The 25,980-nt window shown below is 48.5% G+C and overlaps 2 protein-coding genes across 9 annotated transcripts in view; one reads left to right on the top strand and one right to left on the bottom strand.

The window, feature by feature from the left end:
- Positions 1-18,948, bottom strand: part of CDKN3 (cyclin dependent kinase inhibitor 3) — a 33,619-nt gene extending 14,671 nt beyond the window's left edge. Inside the window, exons 1-8 of one of the 8 annotated variants that reach the window (XM_052696665.1) lie at positions 18,743-18,948; positions 18,515-18,570; positions 17,524-17,568; positions 16,609-16,831; positions 15,729-15,760; positions 15,359-15,462; positions 13,669-13,712; positions 7,062-7,221 (exon numbers count right to left, since the gene is read on the bottom strand). In XM_052696665.1, the coding sequence (XP_052552625.1) occupies positions 7,062-7,221; positions 13,669-13,712; positions 15,359-15,462; positions 15,729-15,760; positions 16,609-16,831; positions 17,524-17,568; positions 18,515-18,570; positions 18,743-18,828 (750 nt within the window). In that variant the 5' untranslated portion in view covers positions 18,829-18,948. Of the gene's footprint in view, positions 1-7,015; positions 7,222-13,345; positions 13,713-13,764; positions 14,090-15,358; positions 15,463-15,728; positions 15,761-16,608; positions 16,832-17,523; positions 17,569-18,514; positions 18,571-18,742 lie in introns of those variants that run through there. The other 7 variants (XR_008209713.1, XM_052696667.1, XM_052696666.1 and 4 more) reach the window with 7 other exon arrangements.
- CNIH1 (cornichon family AMPA receptor auxiliary protein 1) lies at positions 5,246-12,087 on the top strand. The gene is made up of 5 exons (XM_052696696.1): positions 5,246-5,388; positions 5,661-5,729; positions 9,250-9,362; positions 10,440-10,583; positions 11,276-12,087. The coding sequence occupies exons 1-5, from the start codon at positions 5,308-5,310 to the stop codon at positions 11,301-11,303; spliced, it is 435 nt and encodes a 144-aa protein (XP_052552656.1). The 5' UTR covers positions 5,246-5,307; the 3' UTR covers positions 11,304-12,087.
- Positions 18,949-25,980: the final 7,032 nt, after the last annotated feature.

A 25,980-nucleotide genomic window follows, 5' to 3' on the forward strand; every position in this document is an offset into this window, starting at 1 on the left:
TAGAAAATGTAGGCATAGCTTACTGATAATTCCAGGTTATCAAGATGATAAAATCAAAAGCTGACTAAAAAGCTTTGCAGAAAGATACAGAGACATGAAGGGCAGCTGCTCCCATTCAGAAAAGGTCATTGGCTTGTAATAGTTATATGGAAAGGTCAGTTGAGTGCTTATTAAAGTGAAAGCTAGAGCAGGAATCAGGAACAAAATGGAGAACCTCTGTGCAGTGGTACAAATCTGCTTGAATGTCACGTACAGGCTGTGTTTTCTCTTCCAGATTTGTCAACAGCTGGCTTGTCTGAGATGAGCTTGCTAAGGAGGTCTCTTAGAATCACAGAATCCTCAGAGTTGGAAGGGACCTCTGAGGACCATCCAGTCCAGCTCCCCTGCAACAAGCAGGGGCACCACAGCTCCCTCAGGTTACCCATGGCCTGATCCAGCCTCGCCTTGAAAGCCTCCAGGGACAGAAGCATCCACCACATCTCTGGGCAACACATTTGTTTTCCAACTTTATATTGAGAAGTTAAGCAAACTTGGCCTTTGTTACCCCTTGAAGCTTCTGTATCTGCTGCACCTTTTGGTGATGCTGTGCAGTCTTGTGGGGATGGCAGGTGTCTGCTGCAGTTCTGAATGCAGTGTCTTCTGCAGCCTCGCCATGGTCTGTCTGGGTTCTGTGTCTTTTCTCCAGTGGATCCATAAAGTGAAGGAGATGATTTTGATACATGTGCATAGATGTAGTAAAATCTGCACGGTTGGTTTTGTGCTTGTTGGTTTGGGCTCGTTTCCTCTGGGCTGCCCTGTGCTGTTTCATTCCTTCAGGGACAGCAAACATCCCCTCTGTTAACCTCATTCACCTTTGGTGCTAAGTGAGGCATCGCATGCAGAACGTGATTGAGCTCAGCTGAAATGCCTCTGACAGCTCCAGCAGTTCCTCAGCAGGAGGCAGAGGAGAGAGGAGAGCAATTATCAGCCAGAAAGACACTGAATGCAGAACAGATGTGAACACTGGGAAAACAGCGGGGCTGTCTTTCATGGCAAATTTACTGCTGCGCTGGGGAAGTCCCATCAAGGCTGCTCCTGCTGTTACGTGCCATGGAAGGCTGCTAGGAGCATGAATGCAGCTTCTCTTTTCTACAGCACTCTGCTCTACAATTAGTGTAGAGCAGCCCTGAAATCCCACGCTGTCCGGCATCTGTTGTTGTCACCTCTTTTCTGAGGGGAGAAAAAAGAGAACAGAGGAAGAAAATGGGGCAGAAAATGTTCAGTTGGAAGGGGAAGGGGGCAGTGGCCATCCTATATGCTTCCTAAATCCCTATGGAGCAGAAGTAGAGCAGAAAGTTAGGGGTCAGTGCCCTTAACTGAGCTGAATAAGGAACAGTAGAGATTTAGCATTTCTTCTAAATAATGTCTTAAGTTTAAATATCTGCTGCTGGATGATAGGAGGAATGCTGTGCCTGCCTTACAGACACAGCCTCACCATCTGCTCTGACAGCATCAAATCCTGGATTGATTTGTGAACGTGATTAATTCAGCAGGATGGCTGGATCGAGGGATGGGAGAGAGATAATATTTATACCCCACCTCCAGCTGTGAATGTGCAGTTGTTTGCTTCAAAAGCACAAAAGGAATTGTGTAGCTGTATTACTGCAAGAGTGACGAAAGAGATGCATCCACTCAACAGCCCTTCTTTTCTTAGGCACCCAGGTTTCAAGGATAGGCTGACATGAGCCTGCTTCTGCTGGCTGGGAGGGGAGCACAGCCATTGTCCTTTTCCAGAGAACTTTTTTTCAGAGAATCACAGCATGGCCTGGGTTACAAAGGAGCACAGTGCTCATCCAGCTCCAACCCCTGCTGTGTGCAGGTCGCCAACCAGCAGCCCAGGCTGCCCAGAGCCACATCCAGCCTGGCCTTGAATGCCTGCAGGGATGGGGCATCCACAGCCTCCTTGGGCAACCTGTGCCAGTGCCTCACCACCCTCTGGCTGAAAAACTTCCTCCTCATATCCAACCCAAACCTCCCCTGTCTCAGTTTAAAGCCATTCTCCCTTCTCCTCTCTTTGTTTTTTCTATTTTCCTATTTTTGTCTGTATTCCCTGTGCTTACACTGCAGCCGCTCTCCTTTCTGCAGTTTAATCCCAAGGTCTTGAAGCTTAAGGCTCCATGAGTTTGTCTGCACGGGCTGCAGAGGCAGATGTGCAGAGTGAGCCAGCCATCCCCAGCCTGCTCCTTGCGTGTGAGCGCTGCTGGCAGACCTGCTGCTGAGCCGGGGCACTGCGGAGCAGCACTTCCATCTTATGAACAAGCAGGGGGTTGAATTTCTAGAGCTGGTAGAGCCTTGAGCTGATTTGGTAATACGGATATAGCCTGAGAGATCAAAAGCAGACTTTGAAAGGACTTGAGATGGAGATGAAGGCTTTTGGAAATCCTGCTTAGTGTGACTTAAGCTTGTCAGTACGGTCTGGACCTGAGGGTTCCGTACTCAAAGCCCCGCAGGATGTCTGTGGACAACAACGAGACAGAAGTCTCCCTTGTCCCACGCTGACTTCTCCCTCCCACATTTTCAAGCCTGTTGCATATCATCTGCTGGGACTCTCAGAGCTGCAGAGGGAAGTGTGACGTTCTGATCACTGGGCCACCTCTTCTGGCTGCTTCATGCATGGCCCTGCTTTGGGGCAGTGATAACGTTACCCCTGGAGGAGCAGATTTGCCCTGGTAGGCAGCTTATTTTAGCTTGATCAAATTGTAACCCCATGTCCAATGGTGACTGTTTCTACTAATTAGCAGTGGATTTTTTTAGTGTTATCATTACATACCAGGTGTAATGCCATTTTAAAGTTCTAAGCCTGTGGTTTCTGCTTCTGTTTATTCAAGCTGAGAGAGCTGCAGTAGTTGATATTGGGATCAGAATTTAAAGCTGTTCTTTGAAGGGCTAAGGATTGAGAACGTGATCTTCAGCCATCACTGCTGCACCTAAACTTGTGTGCAACGTGTTGGAAAACTCCATTTGTTAAAGAGACATCAAGGCCAGGCTGGATGTGGCTCTGGGCAGCCTGGGCTGCTGGTTGGCGACCTGCACATAGCAGGGGGTTGGAGCTGGGTGAGCACTGTGCTCCTGTGCAACCCAGGCCATTCTAGGATTCTATGATTATAGAAAAGTTTTGAGAAAACAACCACTGGTCCCTTTGCTCACTCACACTGATATTCTGCAGGCTTTGCTTTGTATAGCTAGCCACTAACAGGAGAACAAAGCATCCTTCTGGGAGAGCGGGCTGAGCATTTAGCATTGGGCTGGAGAAGGAAATTGGAAGGAAATTCCTTCCTTAGAAGGAAACTGGTGCCATCTAACAGGAACTGCTGGAGGGATTGAGGCCACAGATGGATTTCATGATGAGCTGTGGGGAGATGCCCAGCAGCACTGAGGTCTAAAACTGAGCTTTAGTCGTGATCCTTGTTTCTCTTCAGATTTACTGTCACATGCAAAGGAAGGTTTAACTTTTATCATTTATTTACATGGTCACAAACAGAATGGCTGAGCCCAAGGATGAGTTAATGATCACAACAGGAAAGGATGTTTGCCCAAGGAAGGAAATGAGTGCTAACAAGTTCAGAGAGCTCTTCATCTTCCTGATCAAAGAGTGAGCTGTGAACCAGCATCCTGCCTCCTGCTGTCTGCTGGTGCACCAATAGGGTGAGTGAGAGCAGTGATGTTCTTCTGCCTCGACAGTGATAGGAGAAGGAGGAATGACTTTAAACTGAGACAGGGGAGGTTTAGGTTGGATATGAGGAGGAAGTTCTTCAGCCAGAGGGTGGTGAGGCACTGGCACAGGTTGCCCAAGGAGGCTGTGGATGCCCCATCCCTGCAGGCATTCAAGGCCAGGCTGGATGTGGCTCTGGGCAGCCTGGGCTGCTGGTTGGTGACCTGCACACAGCAGGGGGTTGGAGCTGGATGAGCACTGTGCTCCTTTGAACCCAGGCCATGCTGTGATTCTATGATTCTATTCTATGTTTTTTCTTCTCACGTGTGCATGCAAGCTGTGCAGAAGTGGGATCTCAGCCACACTGTTAGAGGTACATGGAAAGCCCCTTCTAAACTGCAGAGAAACAACCGTTTTTTTTTTTTACATACCCAACAAATTCAGTCTTAATCTGTGGAAGTCTGTACATTTTTACTGCTAAGTTTAGCAGTGTTAGATTCCGCCTTGATAGCTGCAACTGGGCTGACTTCCTTCAGCTAACTCTTCTTGTGACCAGACTGTAAGCACTCAATTATGGCTGATCGTGTGTCTGTTCTCTGATAGGAACAAATGCTTCGGAGGGATTCAAGATGGACACACACTGACATTTTCCCTTGTGATTCCAATCAGGATTAAATTGGTCTGGTATTGAATGTGGAGGTCGGTGTCCCTGCCTGTGGCGGGGGGTTGGAGCTTCAATGATCCTTGAGGTCCTTCCAACCCTGGCCATTCTGTGTTTCTGTGATTCAACTCAGTGAGTCCAGGAAGATGCATTAGAAGCTACAGGCCATCTCCAGACCACTGCTGTGCTTCCCTCGTCTTGTTTTCTTGGCTCTTTTATAATTCATACACGGAAGAAGTTGTTCTAATCAGAGCAAATCCTGAGGAGGTGGCTGCTGTGTGTTTGGAAATCCCAAACAAATGAGTGAAATGAAAACCAGATTGGGCCTTTTCTACAGAATTTGCTCTTCGTTCCCTTGGTGTTTTAAAAAGCCAATCCGTAATACAACACACCTTTCACTGAACAAGCCTTTGTCACACAGAACTGCTGCCCTCTGTTACTCCGGACAAGGGTCCCTGCAGAGGAATGGCTCCTCTGGCAAAGATCACTGGTTTAGTTTTGTGTCCATCATTCATTACAGCACCTGCCCAGAAGTGACTGCAGCACTGCACAAGCAGAAGTGACCCTGCATTTATTATTATTATTGTTACTGCAGGGACTTATACGAACCCATGGGAGAAATATATCCGAACTTCTCCTCCAGCCGTTTGTTTTCTCATCTCTTTGCTGTTTCCTCTGGCTCCGGGTTGTGCCGATCCGAAGCGCAGTGAGCCCGTTTCGCTGCGGGCACGCGCACTCCGCGCTCTCATTCTTTCCTATCTGCCGGTTCGCGTCTCCCACCGAGCCCGCGCACGTGGCCACGCCCACTTTCACGTGGCCACGCCCACCGCCACCTCAGCAGTGCCGGCGGGCACCACCAGGGGGCGCCATAGCCCAGCGGCTGCGCGGCCCGGCCCCGGCGGTGAATGATCGCGCCCGGCAGCCCCCGCGCCGCGCCCGGCCCGCCGCCACCGCCATGGCGTTCACGTTCGCAGCCTTCTGCTACATGTTGGCGCTGCTGCTCACCGCCGCGCTCATCTTCTTCGCCATTTGGCACGTGAGTGAGGGAGGGGAGAGGGAGAGGGGAGCCGCCGGGGTCAGCCCGGGGGTTGGAGCCGCTCCACGGCGTGGCCTGGGGGGAGCAGTGCCAGGCCGGGAGGGAATGGAGGGGATGGGATGGGGTGGACGGAATGGGAGCCTTTGGTGCTTTAGAAGCTGTTGGGAAGTAACGCTGGCAGTGCGGCCCTGTGCCCACGCGTTGCTTTTGGCTCATGGAACGTCTTTCTGCTTCCGGGCTGTAGAATCACAGCTGTTGCAATTCGGTTGCAGATTATAGCGTTTGATGAGTTGAAGACAGATTACAAGAATCCCATCGACCAATGCAACACGCTCAATCCCGTAAGTTGCTCACTAAAGATTTTGCTTCCTGTGTCCGTGTGAAGTGCTTGTGTTTGCTGTTACCTTGTTAGAATGGAGCGGCAGTTGCATCTGTGCTGAGCAGCCTGGTGGAACTGTAGCGGAAACTCTTTGATTCTTCTGTGCTTTCAAGTTGAGTGTTCTGACTGTTGTTGATCTGTGGTGATCTTGTCAGCTGTCCCACTAACACTCTTTCAATCTGCTTTCTACGTTTTCGGCACAAAGACAGTTGAAAGGGTCAAAAAGATTAAAAGAGTCAAAATTGCATTAAAGGTGTGTACTGCTTCTCAGTTTCATTTTTAACACCGCTTTCATTTCGTTAGGAACATCCGTTATACCTGAGATGTTTCATTCTGTCTGCCTGCTCATCTGCTCGGTTTTTGTTCCGTGGGGTTTCTCACAGCTTCGTGGATTCCCATATTTTGTGCCCAACAATTTTGCTTGCTTTAGCTTCTCTGTCAAGTGAGGAAAACTGTTACATGCCCATTTTGTGTGTCCTGCGGGTTAGAATCAGAGGATAACTGAAGTTGAAGGGGACCTTACAGATCATCCAGATGTAACCCCTGCCACTGGGGGTTGTTGTAGTAACCTCAGGTTGAAATTAATCTTGCCATTGCTGAAGCTCTGAGGTTGTTAGAGATGAGTTCTTATCAAGCACTGAGTGAAGAAATTCCACTTCTGCTTGAGGGTTGAGGTGACTTGAAAGGTGGGACCGGGTGAATCCAATGAAGTTCAGCACAGCACGGTGCAAGGTTTTGCACTTGGGCCAGAGGAATCCCAGGCATCCATACAGACTGGAAGAAGTCCTTGAGAGCAGCCCTGCAGAGAAGGACCTGGCGGTCCTGGTGGATAAAAGGCTTAACATGAGCCAGCAGTGTGCTCTTGTGGCTTGAAAAGCAAATGGTGTCCTGGGCTCCATCAGCAGAAGGGTGGCCAGCAGGGACAGGAGGTGATTGTCCCCCTCTGCTCTGCTCTTGTGAGGCCCCATCTGCAGTGCTGTGTGCAGGTCTGGAGCCCCCAATACAAGAAAGACAGGGAGCTGTTGGAGAGGGTCCAGAGGAGCCACAAAGATGATCAGGGGGCTGCAGCACCTCCACTACAAAGACAGGCTGAGGGAGCTGGGCTTGGAGAAAAGAAGGCTGCGGGGTGAGCTCAGTGCAGCCTGCAGTGCCTAAAGGGAGCCTGCAGACAGGAGGGGAATCAGCTCTTGGAAAGGGGAGATGGCAGCAGGACAAGGGGAAATGGTTTGAAGTTGAGGGAGGGCAGATTGAGGTTGGCTGTCAGGGGGAAGTTGTGTGCTGTGAGAGTGGTGAGGTGCTGGAACAGCTGCCCAGAGAGGCTGTGATGCCCCGTCCATCCCTGGAGGTGTTCAAGGCCAGGTTGGATGGGGCCCTGGGCAGCCTGGGCTGCTGTGAAATGGGGAGGTTGGTGGCCCTGCATGGCACAGGGGGGTTGGAGCTTCGTGATCCTTGAGGTCCCTTCCAACCCAGGCCGTTCTGTGACTGAGGTGGCCATAACACAATACATGTTATCCTCGCTTTTTTGTTTGGTGTTCCACAATCAGGGATGCAGCTCTGATACTCCCTGCTTTGTGAGAAGCACTGGAGGCAAACTGTTTGCTTGCATCTGTAACCAGGAGCACGAGGGGAGCTCGTTCAGGAGCGCAGGGTTTGGTAAATCAGGTGTTTCTGACCCCGTGTCCCATGGCTTTTTCTTTTAGCCTGGTTTGGGGCAGTGCAGAAGTGAGTCCTGCACTGCAACTTGCTGTGTTTTGAAGAGCCAGGTAAATTATCCAGAGGGAAATTTATTTTATAGTAGCTGGGGGGAGAGTGCGTGTCAGATGTGTGGGATGTAAATGGTCAGCAAGAGAAGGGCAGGAGGCCATAGGCAGAGCACTGCTGCCTGGGTAGCCGTGCATCTAACAGTTTCCCTTGCTGGGCCTGCTGCAGTGTGGGGGAAGGCAAATTCTCATTGCATTGATGCATTATGTCGTTATTGCAACCTTTTAATGTATTACAGTGTGCATGTTTAAAGCAAATATTAACTTTCTGCTAACCCACGTGCATGTGGTGGTTGTTTATATGATGGCTTCGTTGGAAATAGTGACTAACTTGGGATTTGTTGTGGAAGGAGGTTAGCAACTGGAAGTGAAGAGCTGGGCTCTTGAAGGGCTTTGCTAAATGGTGGTAAGAGCAGCTGGGAGGGTTGTGGAGCATTGCAAGAGAGCTGTCCTGCTGTGGGAGTAGGATCCAATAGAGAAGGTAAAGAGAAACACGTTCTGAAAGGTGTCGTGAAATCAACTACAGATTTCAGAGCTGGTAAATAGGCTGCTGCACAGAGCAGCACTGGTTTTGTTGTTCCACTATAAATGGAGCCGAGTTGTAGCTGGTAAGTACACCCAGAAGGGGCTGGGCACAGACACGTTGCTGAGACCTTTCAGGTAGGACAGCTTGGTTTTGTTGTGCTTTCACTTTGTTTGGTGTTTGCCACTTCGGGAAGCAAAACGTAGCAGCAGGTGGTGAGGATGTTTCTCGGGAGGATTCAGAATCCGAGGGAGATGGTTTGGGGCTTTCAAACAAGAATTGCAGAACAGTGTGGTGCCGATGCAGTCCTGCAAAGGAAGAAGAGCAGGATGTGTTGTGTGTGTGAGTGCAGGCACACACAGCTGAAATCTGAGCTAGAAATGCAGTATTTCTCAGGAGGAGATGCTTTAGTGCTCCTTAGGTGGGCAGATTTGCTTCTTTCTGGATGGTGTAATAAAAGAGGAATGGATACCGCTTTGAGGTGCCTTGGTCTCGGGGTGGGTGCAAGGTTCTGCTGGCCCTTTGCATGCATTTACTCCACGTAGCCCTCCATAGTACTCCTATTAATGACACTAATAGCTGCTGGCATTTCATGCTTCTGTGGTGTCATAGTAATTGATAGTTAGCTCTGTGGGCTCCTGCTGGAAAGCATGATGCTGCCAAGCATGCACGCCAGGTGCGGGAGGAGGAGGCCGAAGCTGGCTGTGTGTTGACCTGGTGGGCAGAGCTTGGCCTCGGAGATGCCATCCTGGCACCAGTTGGAAGCTGAAAATTACATCTGTCTGCCAGCTTTGTTTCGATATTCCGATATGAAAACATAAAACATCTTTTTGCCTCCAAACCGTTTCGTAGCACGTGTTTCTTGGTGATGTTCCTCTGTTACACGAGCAGAAATATCTCTGTCTCTTCTGTTACAGAAGCCATGTATAAAACGTGGGTCTGTTCACAGTGTGCTTAAGCTAACAGAAGCAATAGAGATCTCTTATTCTGAGCATTTCATTTTGTGAGGTTTTCTTCTCAGTTGATGAATATCATGTGAAAACAGCAAGGCATGTCCTGCTAGTTGCTCTTTTCACTTGCTGCAGTCTTGTTAGTGGTCCTTAAAAGACTTCTTAAAGGCTTCCCTCCAAGATAGATGAAACAATGCACGTTTTGTTTCGAGTTATCCAAACTTCTAACTCGTATTTTTTCTTTTCCAGCTTGTACTTCCAGAGTACCTCATCCATGCATTCTTCTGTGTTATGTTTCTCTGTGCAGCAGAGTGGCTTACACTGGGTCTCAATATGCCTTTGTTGGCTTATCATATTTGGAGGTAATATTGACGAGTCTGGTGTCTGTGTACTCACGTTAATTGTAACTCATTGCAGTGCTTCCTGTTAAGTGTTCTGTGTCTGCAGCAAGTAAGGATGCTTCCTGAGGTGGCAGTGAGAAAGCTGACATCCAGGCTATCAAATAAAAAGCATCGCTTTGCTTCCTCTCCTTGTCTGTATTCCCTTGTGCCGTGCAAGAACCCCATATTGGGCAGCAGTGGCAGCTGATGTGACAGAGGTGCACTGAAGCTGCATACTGACGGCGTGGGCTGCTGGTAGGAGTGGCAGCCCTGCTTCCTTTTGCTGCTAGTTCTGTGCTGTGAGTGGTGAGGTGCTGGAACAGCTGCCCAGAGAGGCTGTGGTGCCCCGTCCATCCCTGGAGGTGTTCAAGGCCAGGTTGGATGGGGCCCTGGGCAGCCTGGGCTGCTGTGAAACGTGGAGGTTGGTGGCCCTGCATGGCACAGGGGGGTTGGAGCTTTGTGATCCTTGAGTCCCTTCCAACCCAAGCCATTCTGTGATTCTATGATAGAATCTGTGCAGGGAGCTGCAGGAGGTTGAAACGACCCAACAGAACAGTTTTCCCTGTGGATGTAGCTGTGCTGGCCCTGGCTGGAGGTAGGGTGGCTGTTTGCCAGCAGCCTGCATTAAGCCACAGCTGCGGGATCGTTCTGCATTGACCTGTGTGAGCGCTGCTCTGCTCTGGTACCCAGCGTGCACTGTAGCAACGATTCAAGGCTGCAGGCTACGTAGGGTGCTGCAGTGATCCCTTCTCCACCTTTATAAGGAATCCCACGTGTAAAACTGGCAGAATGCTGCTTTTCATTTCTAAACAAACGTCCCGTTGCCAGCTGCTGTGCCAGAGCTCGGCCTGCTTTAAGGCTGGGGGCAGCTCCTGGGTCTGCGTGTCACAAACTCTTTGGTGCCCACGGTTGGCTGGGGCCTCCTGCACTTTGCAGTCCCCTGTGAGGGGCTGTGGGCTGCGGCTCCTCGTTGCAGTGCTGTGCTGCTTGGTGGGCGGGGGGCACAAAGCCATGTTTGCTGTTGCCGGTGCCCCAAAACTGATTGTGTGTCGCTTCCAGGTACATGAGTAGACCTGTGATGAGCGGCCCTGGTCTGTATGATCCTACAACCATCATGAATGCAGACATTTTAGCCTATTGCCAGAAGGAAGGATGGTGCAAATTAGCATTCTACCTTCTATCATTTTTTTACTACTTATATGGGTAAGTTTGCTCCTCTGTCCTCTGTCTCATCTTTAGTCTGCTCTTTTAGGCTGGGCGCAGTGCCAAGAGAAGTTTTGAACTCAGCAATGTAAATAACGCCAACTTGCCTGAGGAAATAATTCACACAGTGCCTTATATTCCATTATAAAACACGAGTCTTAATTTGGTTGGAATTCCTCATTTGAATCTGGGCATTAGAACGACTGGAGAGCTCCAGGCCTCTCTTCTGTTAAGCACAACCTGAATGCCACCGTCCCCACCCAGACCTGTGTGTCCATGACGAAATGGGAGCAGCAGCACTTCTCAGTTGTGTAGGCATTAGAACCGATTTTTCTTTAAGGTGGCGCTCATTCCAAGAGTGAACAGGGAGGGGACCCACAGGAGCCATCACAGCTCCCTTCTGCCCTGTCCTGCCTGCAGGCCAAAAGCTGATGGGCGTCTGGGCGATGGGACGCAGCTGCTGAGTGCTGACATGGGCCAGGGGTGCTGCAGGGCTCCCTGTACGGTGCTGCTTCATCTGCTTGTTGCATCGGTTCTCATCATCCTGCGCAGTGCCCTCTGGTGTTTGTGTCACATCTCCAGTCCCCGTCCACGTGCCTCACACGGATTTGTTCCTCTGAGACCTCATAATTCAACGTGTAACGTTTATGAAAGTTACACACCTGAATGTTATTTTTCCTCTTATTTTTCAGCATGATTTACGTTCTGGTGAGCTCTTAAGAAGACATTCGGCAAGCTTTGTTCCATTTAAGTGCATGCAAAAGCCACAAACCATGGATTATTTACAGCGACCACGTCGTACCAAGATTAAATACGGAACCCGATGATCGCATTTGCTTTACAATGACTCCCCTATTTTTAAAACATTTCCACATTTTATACTTGTGGAAAGACTGTTTTCTTATATTTTACCGGGACACTGAAATTATGGAATTACATTAGTATAAAGATTACTGGGTTTTGACTTTGCACTCCATAAGGAACAGCCGTAGTCCTCGATAGGTGTTGGTAACTGAGCAGCCATAGCACAGCAGTTCCTTTGGGCTTCAGCCCTGCATCCCTCTGACTGCCATCAGCTGTACTGCCACGGGCTGGGCTGTGCCGTGCTCTGCCTGTAGGTGATGTCAGTCTGAAGAGATGAAGGGACACAACTGCAGAAACAGCACTTCTGTTCTTTTTTCCCTTTCCTACCTGGGTAACCTTTCCCTGTCAGTGCATGGTTCTGTATTTTCACCAGCTGCTAGCCTTGCTGTAATCACAGGCGTGTCGTCGTGATAGGAAACATTGCATTGTCCACAAAGGAGTGAATCTGATGATTTGTTTGCAGTCCGTGCACAGACACCATTAGCAAACTTAACTCACAAATGGATAAATGCACACTTATCAATTCCAACGGTGAAAATACTCCTGAGCTTGAGAGTAATACCACAGAGCTTCTCAAAGGAGAGATTGTGAAACTGCCCTGCTGTTCCTTAGTGCAATAAATAAAGTCTCAAATTCAGAACTGCTTATTTTTAGTGGTGCCTCGTTTTGTCTTTAAATTCATCTGTTGGGATCATTGCATACCTTTTAGAACCAGAACACAGAATCCTGTCTGAAAAGGGAAGCTCCAGTTCCCTGCTTTTGTGTTTTTGTGGCTCTGCAGATGAACAGTGATTGGGGCTGGGAACATTGCATTGTAAATGGTCGTTGTGAACAGCTTCCATGTGATAATAAGAATCTTTTCCATTTAGCCGTTGAGGAAAATGAAGTAATTTTCCAGCTGTAGCAACACATTTTTGTATAAATAGTTTATTTGTTCCCTTTGAGGTGCTGGATCTAATAGCACAACATACGGGTGGCTGCAGAACTCTGCACAGTGGAAGAAAATAGGTAGAAACCCACGTGTTACAGATCTCCTGCACTGGGGACATGGCATCTTCAACAGCCATTGAATGGCTCCCATTACTTTGGCTGCTTTTTGAGTACTTCCATAGCCTAGAATGAAAGGTGGCAGAGGCAGTGAGCTGTGCCTCACAGGATGTGTGTGTATGGGGGGAAGGTGAAACCTGCTGGAAAATTCTGCTGAATTTCACGTGGTGCCTCCAAATTCCTATTCCAACCCACCCCAAACTGCTCCAAGCTGTACTCCACCTCTTCTGTGTTAAAGAGACTTCTTTTCCTTAAGCTGTAACTCTGAGCTTTTTGCTAAACAACGTTGAAAGTTTCTTTGGAAATCCATGCAATGGTTCCTATTGGACCATCCTTGTTTTTTCCTGCTTCACTTTACTGCCATTTGAAACGCAGGGCTGTGAGAGCAGAGCCATAATCCTGTGCACTCAGCTGCACAGAAGCAAAATATTCCTCAATAAATAAAACAGTAAAGCTTTACATGTGGGAATCCAAAAGAAAAAGCAGGAGAGTAACTTCCTAATGGGATTCTACTGTGAGCTTCAGCTTCCAGCTGCCCCCAGGAACAAAATGCTTGGCTTGAGTCTGTCCTGCTGCTGCAGATAAGTGTGCCAGAACTGAGGAATTATACATAGCTATATATCTACTATGTATCTATTATATATAGCTACATTTTACAAACAAGGCTGTAGCCAGGAAGTACATTTGTCTCTTCTCCTTTCCCAACACACTAAAGTAGAAGGCAGCCTATTGGCATTCCAAGTCTGTACTTAGCTGCAATAGGGTTACAGATGGTTTTGTTTCCACCTGCATGTCCAACACTTGTCCCAGTTCTCATGCTACATAAAAACAGAGACAAAACACAAATGAAATTCGGTCATAGCTTTGATAGCCCAGCCCTGCTTCCATGCAGTAAGCACAGAACGTCAACACAGAGAGGCCAGCACACCAGTGTAGTGACAGCACAGTGCCAAGAGATGCTGAACATCAGATAGCCTACATTTGGATGCTGGGGAAATTCTTCACAGAGTGGTGAGGTGCTGGAACAGCTGCCCAGAGAGGCTGTGATGCCCCGTCCATCCCTGGAGGTGTTCAAGGCCAGGTTGGATGGGGCCCTGGGCAGCCTGGGCTGCTGTGAAATGTGGAGGTTGGTGGCCCTGCATTGGTGGGGGGTTGGAGCTTCATCATCCTTGAGGTCCCTTCCAACCCGGGCCGTTCTGTGACTCTGCTCAAGTTGTCCTTGTGTTGAGAAGAAGCCTGTTAGGCATTCAGGTCAGCACCACACCAGTAATGAACACAAAACAGTTCAGTGCACTTTAAGGCAGTGAGTACAAAGGATTGCTAAAAAGATGCAGAAGCTCTACGTCCATCAAGATTCCTGCCCCCAGCCCCAACACTTGACACACACATCTGAAAGCGAGCAGCGGTGGCACTGAGGCAGCAGCAACAAGCAGGTACTGAGGTTGGGATGAGCTGCCTTGTCCAGGTGTTTGCCACAGCCACGCAGACAAAGCCACTCCAGCACACGTTCACCGTGACACCGACCTCTGCGCTGCACCCCGTGCTTCCAGCTGTGCAGCTGCACTCCCTCGGAAGTCATGGATATAATTGTACTGCTGAAAAAGCACAGTGACATCTGTAAGGACATTTGTACTTCTGAACAGCTGCAGCCCGTCTTAAAAGGCCACCTGACTCCCCACCATTCAAGCAGCACCCTCCAACTCTGTTCAAATAGTTTTTCTTCTTGTGCTCACTCCAAATCCTCTGGAATTTTTTTAACCACTGGACAAATGAGATGGATCTTAGCTCAGGTTCTACGCTTGCCAGAAAGGACACGTGAGCTGAAGGTAAGTCTAGGAAGGTGGCAGTTCCATGTTAGAAATCAAAGCTGCTTTGTTTGGGCCAACCAAGGAGCTCTGCTCACCACAAAGAGTCCATGATGCCAAACAATCTCCATTCAGCATAATGAAACCCAGCAGTTTGTGCTAAGAGCTGTCATGTCAACCCATACATCATTTGGAGCACTAATATCCAAGTGTTTAATATGAGATTTAATGATCAGAGGCTAAAGGAGAGAGCAACCCAAGCGAAGGCTTCAAATGATAACATTTGTTCATATTTCCTACTCCCACCCCAACCTCCTTCAACCAAGGATGCAAGCTGCTCCCTCACCTGTCCTCTTGGCTTGTGGAAAACTGATTTTCAACAACTAGCTCAAATTAAATTTGGGTTCCATAGAGGCTTAGAGCTGGCAGACAGCCTTCAGGTAACTCCTTTTTTCTTGGAAGCTACTGCCTTGCAAACTCATTCAATGTCAGCTTCTCTTGTCTGTACACAGAACTACTGTAAGAGCATAACTTATGTATGAACTTCTGCTGGCCCAAGAGTAGCCAAAATCCATCAAAGCAAGAAGAATAGAAACCCAGCTGTTAAGCAGCTTAAGACCCTCCATGTAGGGTTTGAAAATAAAGTTAGGGGTACTTCTTGAAAAACTGCTTGGGCTTTCATGTGGCAGCTACAGTTAGGATGAGTTAGAAAGATTTAAGAGAGAGGCAGAAAAATTAAACAGAAGAGAATGAGGACAACAGAAAGATGGACATCAGCTTAGTGAGTTATGAGCAGGGATAAGGATGAGAAAGCAAGAGATTACTAATGATGGCAGAGAGCAGACAAGCAGGACGTGTGCTGAATTCAGTATAGGCAGGCCAGGCTGGCAACAGGAGGAAAGAAAAATGCCAGAGGCAGCTCAAACTCAGGAAAGAGGTGGGGGCAGCAGATGTGAAACACCTCCAAGAGGTGGAGGGATCCCTTTGTGAAGCAGAAGGAAGGGCTGTCCAGACTCTCCACTTGTTTCAACCATCTGTTACCTGCTGCAGTCCCATTACCTTGACTGTCTGTATCGCCCGAGATCCCCTTAATTCTCTGAGGCTGTCTATTGCTTGCTGAGGTGTCACCACATCCGAAAGCTGAAGCAGGAGGCATGCAGCTACTGTAAGGGAAAGGCAAGCATGTATTCTGCTGAGCACCTCTTGCTCTGCACAGCACTGCTTTGGCACAGCAACTGCTCTATTCTCTGAAAACCACTCTAGGCAAAGCCAACCCCGCCATATCAGAGATAACACATCTGCTGGACCTTTTACCAAATAGAGTTGGGTGGCCTTTGTCCCATCTGACTGCTGCACCTTTAAGCAGTGGTGCCTCGTGGGAACAAAGGTCTAAATCAGGTTGGTTAATCAGGCACGAAGAGCTGCTTACTGAGACAGGAGCGTCCGAGGCCACCGTAACAGCTGCAAGAGAAGAGAAGGTTTGGTTACAGCAAGCTGTGGCACACTGCAACTCTCAGCCCCCCATATGCAAGTGTAAGATAGAGCTCCTGCCTCAATATATTCAAGAGCAGCAGTAGTCTAATTACTTCTAGAAATACTGAGTATCCTCTATTTATTCTCCAAAGCTTCCATTTTTACTGTCACTTTGGAGAATGTGCTGTTTTAAAGTTCCTCTTCGTTCATGGTAACAGCCCCAAGGGCACAAGAGGTCAACAAAAGGTGTGAAGAGATCTCCATTTCCTTAAATCCTGCTCCAGGTTAAGGTTCTGATAACAGCTGTGAGTTGATGGTAACAGCAGGCCTCTGCAACAGTGAGAAGTCCAAGAATTTCAGTGGCTGGCTGTGCAGGAAGCTGTCAGCAGGATCTCAGGGAACATGGATCTGGGAAAGCTCGTTTTCTCTACCCTGAGCTCAGCTACAAATGCTTAAAGATAGAACTTTCAACAAGTCTTATGCAATTTAAAATGAATTTGGCACTGCTAGGACCCAATGAGCCTCTGGTAAACAGCCTGGGGTACGTTATCCTGTGACAGTGTCTGCTTTAACTTACAACTCCTCCTACAGACCTGATATCCAACCAGCCCAGCCACAAGGAGCAGCACGGTACCAGTCAGCACACATTTTGAAGCATTTGCAGGACAGAGAAGGGGAAAGAGGGAGAAACAGATCTCAGAAAGACCAAGTCAGCTCCAAAGGGGTACAAGAGGTGAAAGAAGATTTTCACAGCTAAACCCAAAGCGACTGTCATTTGACAGGGTTCCATTTCAGGTGGTCATGCAGGAAGACTCGGTGAAGGAACCACAACTTACTGGATGATTGTCTTCCTGTTGCTTTCCAGGCAGCTTCTGAGCTCTTCCAGAATTGTGCAGCAGGTGGTGACGTCAGGAGCATCTCCATCTGGAATAGGATAGTGGTGCACACAGATCCCACGCTCTTGGTAGGCATCTATAAGGTTTGGTACTCGGTATTTTAAGAGCTCTCCTTTGGTACAAAGCACAAAAACGTCCTGTGTCCCACAGCTCTTTAGTTCGTCTGCCAACAGATTAAGCAAACAAACAAAGCCTATCAGGCTTAAGCATGAACAGATTTGCTACTTGGTACCAATCCCCTCGTTTAGCCTTTGAAGTTAAGACAACAGAAGTTAGCAATTTTGCCTTTGAGCAGCATTTATTTCTGTTGAGTCTTGCCTACACTTGTCTTCAGATAACCTGCAGGAGGAATTCTCAGTTCAGAATCAGCCTGACAAGGCTCACCCAAAGTAAGGTCAGCACTGAAAACAGTCCTACTAACCACTGCTGGCTTAAGCATGATTCTACCCCATCTCCAGCTATAACTGTCCAACTGTCTACCTTTTCTAGCCTTTACAGCTGAATCCCAAGCACAGATTTTTTACACTATTTCATCTTTTCTATCCTCTTCACAGTTTCCACTGGGAAGGGGAGATAACAGCTCTGTAATTCATCTCAGTCCTAACTGTTCTGAAGATGCTCTTGGCCTGCACATGGTATGTGACTTCACAGAACTCAAGTTACTGGGAGCAATACAAAGATAGCTGCATTGCTCCAGCCTGGAAATATCCTGCCCAGGTTAGATGAACAGCAGCTCCATCATACTCCAAGTCAAAGGAAGCCTGTAAGAGTATCTTCTGCTTCATTTTACACTCACATTGTTCTTACCCATTCCAGGGCAATGAGAGGCAATCAGGCTCTGAACAGAAGACTCACCGATATCTTTCTGAAGGTTCCTTCTAATGTCCTTAAACCTGCAACCTAAAACAAATGATGAATGCTGATTATGACCTGAGATTTCATAAATGCCTGCTACAACAGAAGAGCAAAGCAGGCACCCTCCCCTCAGCACCAAAGCCACATCCCCACAACAGTTCTTGGTTCTGCAAATGGATTGCTAGTGCAGAATGCAGTATTAAGCAAATAATGGTGTTTAAACTGTCATGGAACAGGATTTTAAATGTCACTCAAGGTTTTAAGCTATTGTACACCTTACAGATGAAAAGTTTGGGATATTATAAATCAGAATGCATTTGGTGCCAGGACTGTGCACCTCTGGAAGCATACCCTGAAAACATGGGTGCAGAATCCTGTACGAGAGCTCTGCTGGCAGGTCTGCACTGCAGTTTAGCAGTCAAAGGTTGAACATCTATTACAGGAGCAGCTCATGTAGCTTAACATGAAAATGCAACTATTTCTGCTGTACATGATAGCAGGTGTTTTTGTGGGATTCTCATCACTACTGGCACCACCTACTGAAGGTATCTTAAATCACAAAATGGCCTGGGTTGCAAAGGAGCACAGTGCTCATCCAGCTCCAACCCCTGCTGTGTGCAGGTCACCAACCAGCAGCCCAGGCTGCCCAGAGCCACATCCAGCCTGGCCTTGAATGCCTGCAGGGATGGGGCATCCACAGCCTCCTTGGGCAACCTGTGTCAGTGTGCCTCACCACCCTCTGGCTGAAAAACTTCCTCCTCATATCCAACCCAAACCTCCCCTGTCTCACTTTAAAACCATTCCCTTGTCCTATTACCATCCACCCTCACAAAAAAGCTGTTCCCCCTCCTGTCTACATGCTCCCTACAAGTATTAGAAGGATACTACTTGGAAGACACTCGGCCAAATAACAGAAAATAGAATTTAGGGCTACGAGATAGTTCTTCTCGTCAGCTCAAACACACCCACAGACTTCAGCAGTGCTGCTTACCTGGCAGGGAACACACAGCCAGGAACGCAGAGGAGTAGGCAGGAGGCAGCGGAAGCCTGTCAGGAGATAGACCGCAAGTTAAGTAATGGGAAAAATATAAAAAAGAAAAGCAGCACTAAGCTGATCACTTAAAGAGAGATTTTGTACAACACCGAGGGAACAGCACATCCCACAGCACGCACCCGCACAGGGCCGATAGAACCCCACAGCGCCCGCCCCGCTCCTCACCAGGACAGCGGCAGCGGCGCCGGCTCCTCCCCCTCCTCCTCCTCTGCGGCCTCTTCGTCTGACGAGTCAAAGCCCGCTACGTGCATGGCTCGCGGCTGGATGGAGAAGAGCGACGAACCCACCGGAGCGCTGCGCTACCCCTCGCTTAGGGCCGAGGTTGAGGGGCCGAAAATCCCGGCCCCGGCCCCAAGATGGCGCCGCTCCCCTCCCGCCGTCCTTTTGAATTCAGCCCGCCCACCCGCCGCATCTCATTGGTCAGCCCTTCCCTCGCGTCGTCCAATGGAGAGCCATCGAGGGGCCTTCTCTATTTGGCGGCCAGAGGAGGAGAAGCTCGTTGATTGGCTGGCGGCGATGTCGCTTGAATTTGGCATCTAAAAAACTCGCATCCAGGCTTCACTTTCTGGAATTTTCTGTCATAGAATCACAGAATGACCTGGGCTGAAAAGGAGCACAGTGCTCACCCAGCTCCAACCCCTGCTGTGTGCAGGTCACCAACCCGCAGCCCAGGCTGCCCAGAGCCACATCCAGCCTGGCCTTGAATGCCTGCAGGGATGGGGCATCAGCAAAGAAAAGTAGTCATGGATGGCCTAAAACTTGCTCATAGGAAGTTCTTTACTAACGTGTGGAAGGACTTCTCTACAGTCAGGATGACAGAGCGCTGGAACAGGCCTTAGAATGCTGTTCTAGAGTTCAATAAGGCCTGCCCCCATTGGGGTGTATGGCAAGTGGAATCTAAAACAGCTCAGTCCTGTTTTCTTCTGCCCAGGGTTGTATCATGGCACCAGTGCAATGAGTCCCTTGGTTGCTCTCAGTGACAGGAGATGTGCTGTAGGCAGCCACTAGGTGAGCACCTTGATGCTAATTGCCTGGTCCACTGTTGGCACTTGCTAGGCCTGCCTTAGCCCTCTTGCTGTTTCGATGCACGTCTCACCCTCTCAGACCAAGGCAGAGGCCAAATGTAATCAAACTGCCATCGCTGGAGAGGACTGCGTCCTCTAGCAAGATGTGCTGCTGTTTCAGGCCACAGTCTCGGTCTCATCTTGGAGCAAGATTGCAGTCTCAGCACGCCTGGACAGTATCCAAGGATGGATCCAAGTTGAAGGAGGAAAGATTTAGGTTGGATGTTAGGGGGAAGTTCTTCACAAGGAGAGTAGTTAGGCCCTGGAACGGGCTGCCCAGGGAGGTTGTGGATGCCCCGTCCTTGGATGTGTTCAAGGCCAGGTTGGACGGGGTCCTGGGCAACCTGATCTGAATGTGTACGTTTGGTGGCCCTGCTAGGCAGGGGGGTTGGAACTACGTGATCCTTGAGGTCCCTTCCAACCCGGGTGATTCTGTGATTCTGAGTATCAGACAGTTGTATGGGCAGCCCCCATGCTTTAGCAGCTGCCCATGTTGTCTTTTGTCCAGCTTCTGATATGGCCAGCAGGCGATGCTCTCATACGGTGAATCCTCAATCCATCAGACTCGAGCCAGTGTGTCAGCTTCATCATTTCACAAATCACAGAATGGCCCGGGTTGGAAGGGACCTCAAGGATCACGAAGCTCCAACCCTCCACCAATGCAGGGCCACCAACCTCCACATTTCATAGCAGCCCAGGCTGCCCAGGGCCCCATCCAACCTGGCCTTGAACACCTCCAGGGATGGACGGGGCATCACAGCCTCTCTGGGCAGCTGTTCCAGCACCTCACCGCTCTCATAGCAAAGAACTTCCCCCTGACTATTTGCCAGTGATTGTAGAGCTCGGTGGCCAGAAACATGATAGACATGTAGGGTCGTGTGTTTAACCACATCCCTAGCCACATATCTCTGCCCCAGACTGGTTGGGCATGGATAGTCCATTCCTGAGTTGCTTTGATTGCTTGGTTTGGTCCCAGAGTCCTGTTGATGGCTCAGCACTGGAAATGCACAGAGGGACTGTCACTAGTGAGCTGTCAGAGGGAATTAGCATTCTGCAGGTAGCAGTCATAAATCCTTCCAGTGACATCAACCTTATGATTCTGCAGCAGTGGATATTAACCTTTTCCCTCATGTAACAATTTAAAGAAGTTTTCAGGCTTCTCCTCCCCACAAAAGTCATAAAGAGTTAGAAGTTAATTACAAGCTCTCACACCAGATTCACCCCTGCGTATATGACATTGGCCACACTCTCAGCACTGTTCTAGGCAGTGTGTGCAAGTGCCCTTCTCCTCAGCTGTGTTGCTTTGTGCTGTGATTGCCTTAAGGCTCCTTGCCTGATGCAGTTTTCCTCCCAGCTGTGGCCACACCTGAGGATATGGGTTCAGATGCTCTCACTGCTGTCAAGGGATCCCCACCTTTACACGTTTTATTTGTTCAGCCAGCTGGTGCCACTATTCTTTTCTTTCCAGCAGATTTTTTTCCTCCTGTAGTAGAAAAAAAATAACAATTTGCCAAAACCTGAGGAGCCCAATTCTGTTCTGTAGCAGGAAGGTGAAAATTTCCTATCTCAAAAAAACTGGATGACTTTCATGTTCATAATGGTCACCTGAAGTCATTTTCTGTGCAGGGGGATGGGGCCCAGGGATGCAGTGCTGGTGATCAGTATGGGCAGATAGCAGAGCATGGTGAACGTTTCTGCTTTTTAGGTACAAATGTCACAAAGCTTTACGTTTCTGGTAGAAAATGACACATTGCTCTCCTTGAGTGTAATTAACTCTGATTGAACAACATCACAATTTCTTGCTTTCCTGGCAGAACTGAAATGTGGCATGACAGAGTGTGGGCATTTTTATAAACCTGAAATAAATTTATCTTGCTCTTCCCTCTGCCTTCCTCCTCTTCACATACCAACAATAACAGCAATTAAAGAAGTCATTAAGCTATTGCAGGAGGCATTCAGGTCTAATGGAAACCAGCTCCTCTCTGTGAAGATGAGGTTCATCAACCCACTGGTGACTGTGTCAGCTATAGTTTTCTGCTTGTCCTAATTTTGCCCTAAATTAATCTGTTTGGACCATGGATCAAGGCTGATTTTTGTCTGGCAAGTCCTTCGTGTTGCAGAAGTGCAGTGGGAGGAGAGAGGCAGGACGTCCAGAGAGAAAACCTTTCCCTGACCCTCATCTGGTGCAGCTCCAGGCTGTTCCCTAGAGAGCAGAGCTCAGCACTGTGCCTTTGCTCCCTGTGAGGAGCTGCAGGCTGCCATGAGAAGCTGTAGGCTGCCGTAAGAGAGTTGGGTAGAGAGGAACCCGATGGGCTTCAATTAGAGCAAATGTAGAGTCTTGCACTTGGGGAGGAATAACCGCACGCATCAGTACAGGTTAGGGGCTGACCTGCTGAAGCTGAGCTCTGTGCAGAAGGACCTGGGGGTCCTGGGGGATGACAGGTTGGCCATGAGCCAGCAGTGTGCTTTAGTGGCCAAGAAGTCCAGTGGATCCTGGGGGTGCATTAAAAAGAGCAGGGCCAGCAGGTCGAGGGTGGTGATCCTCCCCCTCTACTTTGCCCTGCTGAGGCCACATTTAGATCACTGTCTGGGGCTCCTCAGTTGAAAAAAAGACAGGGATCTCCTAGGAAGAGACCAGCAGAGGGCCGCAAAGATGATAAAGGTTCTGGAGCATCTCTCCTATGAGGAAAGGCTGAGAAACCTGGAACTGTTCAGCCTGGGGAAAAGAAGACTGAGGGAGAATCTGATTAATGTTTATAAATATCAAAAGGGAGGTGGGAGGCAAATGGATGATGCCAGGCTTTTCATAGTGGTGCACAGTGAGAGGACAAGGAGTAATAGCCTAAAATTTGAACATACGAAGTTCCATACCACCGTACAGAAGAACTTCTTCATAGTGAGGGTGATGGAGCACTGAAGCAGGCAGCCCAGAGAGGCTGTGGAGTCTCTATGGAGACATTTGAGGTCTGGATGCCTTCCTATGTGACCTAGCATGGGGTCCCTGCTTTAGCAAAGGGATTGGACTCGATGATCTCCTGAAGTCCCTTCCAACCTCTGCAATTCCATGATTCTGTGGCAAGGAGCTGCAGCCACCATGATGACTCCCCTCAGCCTCCTCTGCTCTGCTCTTAACAAAACCAGGGCTCTCAGCCACCTCTCACATCTCCTGCTCTCAGATCCTTCCCCACCTTCATAGCCTTCCTCTGGACACTGTACTGGTTACACTAGCTTGCTGTCCTGTAAGCTCTGGGGGAATGTTTTTTCTGTCTCTTTTTAAACAAAATCCAAGCTCACTGCAACTCAGTCTGTAGGTAAATCAATCAAAAATGGAAAAAAAAAGGAGCAGAATTTGAATATTAGAATAAGTTTGAAAATTTATTGAATCATTCTCTGGCTTCTTTTTAAAAACTAGGAAAAAAATATAGCAAGTAGTTGTGAAAATGTAGTCCTTTGGATGCTGCAGGACTGAAAGTTTCTATTTTAGCAAGAGATGAGTGATCGTGTCTTGAAGTTACTTTATTCTTTAGAAGTGTCTTTCACAACGAGGAGGAGGCCTCCTTTATCACAGATACAAACAACTTGCCTGCTGGTGTCCATTCCGGTACGCAGAATCATCCCTTCTGGCAGAATCAAGGCATGAGCTCTCATGTGATTGATACAGGTGCTGGCAGATCAAAATCTGTCTGTTTTCCTGCTGAGGAGAGAGCTTCCCTTGTAAGATCTCTTTCCTCAGGGTTTATGAGCTAAACTGGGCAAACAGCTTCCTTCTTTCACAGCTATGAAGGATGTCAGAACGTTGCAGCTGTATGATACGTGCTTTTCTCTGAGATTATTGCTTTGAAAGCTCTGAAATCTCAGTTTCACCTTCTTGTGTCCTCACTGAGCTTTCTTGCACAACATTCCTTCAAAACAGAGGAGAAAAACAGTAGAAACAGAGATGAGGACATAGAAACATGCTGTTTTGTTCCCTTACCAGCCCCGAAACACAGGATGCAGGCAGGAAAGCTTTGCACAGGCGATTCTGGCTGCCACCAGGTTTGGTCTGTATTTATCCTATTTCACAGCAGGATTTAACACCATTGTGAATGTTACTGATCATCCAGAGGATATCTTCATGGCTGCCAGGTGTTTGTTACGTTACAAGCTACAGTTTGCCTTGCTAAGTGTTGCTGCTGTGTTGGAGCTTTCATAGAGAGGAAGCTGCCAGCGATGTCCTCTTACCATAACACTCCCATGAGAGCTGGTGGCTGGAAGGAGAGGTGACAAACCTTGGTGCAGCTATGAGATATCCAAATCATGGACTCCGTTTCTCATTCTGACAGGACTTTATGTGAGCATGGGAGGTGTTTTGCATTGTCCCACGCTTCTGCAATGCTCTGAGGCAGAATTGTGGAATCATTTAAGGTCGGAAACCACTAGGAGTTCTTACTCCAAATGTCAACCCATCACCAGCAGGAGCAGTAAGCTAATGCATAAAAGCAAGTGTCTTTTGGGTGATTCCTTAACCTGCATGAATCCTCTCTGAAATGAGTGCATGAACACTTCCCTTACTCTTGTTGGTTGACTGTCTTTGTCTATTTACAGCCTTCAGTGCCACAGAACTCGGAGCTGACTCTTCGCTGCGATGACAGTGAACACGTTTTGGAATGAAATAATGATGATGGGACAAGCTCCTTCCTTCTTGTTTATCCACTCTGGCTGCCAGAGCTAAGCCTCATTTGTACTCATCTGAACCATTCTGGGCTGTGCACCATTCCTGAGGACACGGAGCCGTGTTTCTTCACAAAACGTGAAGGGATTGAATTGAATTTCCACAAGATCTCGTCAGCTCTTCCTACTGTTTTCTCAAAGCGAACCAACCTTCACTGAAGTGTTTTTCCCTGATGCTGTCACACCTAAGCTGCGTAAATGATACCTTTTCTCCCAAGGATTTCTGTCTGAGAGACATGTGGTATGATAAAGATAGTTTCCTCCCTAAGTTCTCATCTTAGTGAATGCTCTCTCCCCAGATCGTTTGGGATTTCTGTAGGAAATCACCAGAACATCACAAGTATGTTTATTCCTTGACAATGAGAAACATCTTTAAAAAGAGCAGAGGAGATGTGTGTGTACTTAAGAGTGTGAAGAGTGAAGGGCAAGAGCGAGCAATGCAGAAACTCTTCATGCTGGCAGCAACAATTGTGCTTTTCTGGACAGAAGGTCTTTCCTGGCTATTTATTCTGGAGCATTTTACAGTTTGGAAAGACTGAAGGAAGAGGCCAGTGCTGTATGTTAGTGATGAGTAACATTACTGAGGACCTTTTCCCATAGAATCATAGAATTCTTAGAGGTGGAAAGGATCTTTAAAGACCATCGAGTCCAACTGCCCTGCAATGACCAGGGACACCACAGTTCCATCAGGTTGCCCAGGCCCTCATCCAGCCTCAAATTGAAAGTCTCCAGGGATGGAACATCCACCACATCACTGGGGATCCTGTTCCAGTTCCTCACCACCCTCACTGTAAAAGACTTTTTCCTTATATCCAACCTAAATCTACCCTCTGTGAGCTTGAAGCCATTTCCCCTTGTTCTGTCACCACAGACCTTGCTGAAGAGTCTGTCCCCTTCTTTCCTGTAGTTTCTCTGTAGACACTGACAGGCCACTATCAGGTCACAAAGTTGTTTTCCACTTGTTTGGGAAACTTCATTTTACACCTGAAAACATAAAAATGCTTCTTCTGGCTGTTGCAAGGTCTGCTGGAGTTCCAATTTCACTCTCAGTTACAGAGAAAAATAGTGAGCAAGCCCAAAGGTTAACATTTGTCTTGTTTTCAAAGGGAGATGCTGGATTGGAGCTGACATTCCAAAATCTGGCACAGCCCATCACCAGAGGGAGATAACCAGATCTCCTAGCAGAGCAGGGTTGTTGCTGTGGGTGACTCAGGGAGCCTGCAGGCACTGCTGCAGCCAGCAACAGCCTCACAGAATCACAGAGTCACAGAATGGCTCAGGTTGGAAGGGACCTCAAGGATCACGAAGCTCCAACCCCCCACCAATGCAGGGCCACCAACCTCCCCATTTCACAGCAGCCCAGGCTGCCCAGGGCCCCATCCAACCTGGCCCTGAACACCTCCAGGGATGGACGGGGCATCACAGCCTCTCTGGGCAGCTGTTCCAGCACCTCACCACTCTCACAGCACACAACTTCCCCCTGACATCCAACCTCAATCTGCCCTCCCTCAACTTCAAACCTTTTCCCCTCATCCTGCTGTTATCTCCCCTTTCCAAGAGTTGAAGGAACCTCTAGGGGAGAAGCAGCTTTGTTTTTCTGGATGTCCCCGCTGATGTGTGACATTCCCA

The sequence above is a fragment of the Tympanuchus pallidicinctus genome, unplaced genomic scaffold, assembly GCF_026119805.1.
Source record: "Tympanuchus pallidicinctus isolate F22 unplaced genomic scaffold, pur_lepc_1.0 scaffold3, whole genome shotgun sequence".
NCBI lineage: Eukaryota > Metazoa > Chordata > Aves > Galliformes > Phasianidae > Tympanuchus > Tympanuchus pallidicinctus.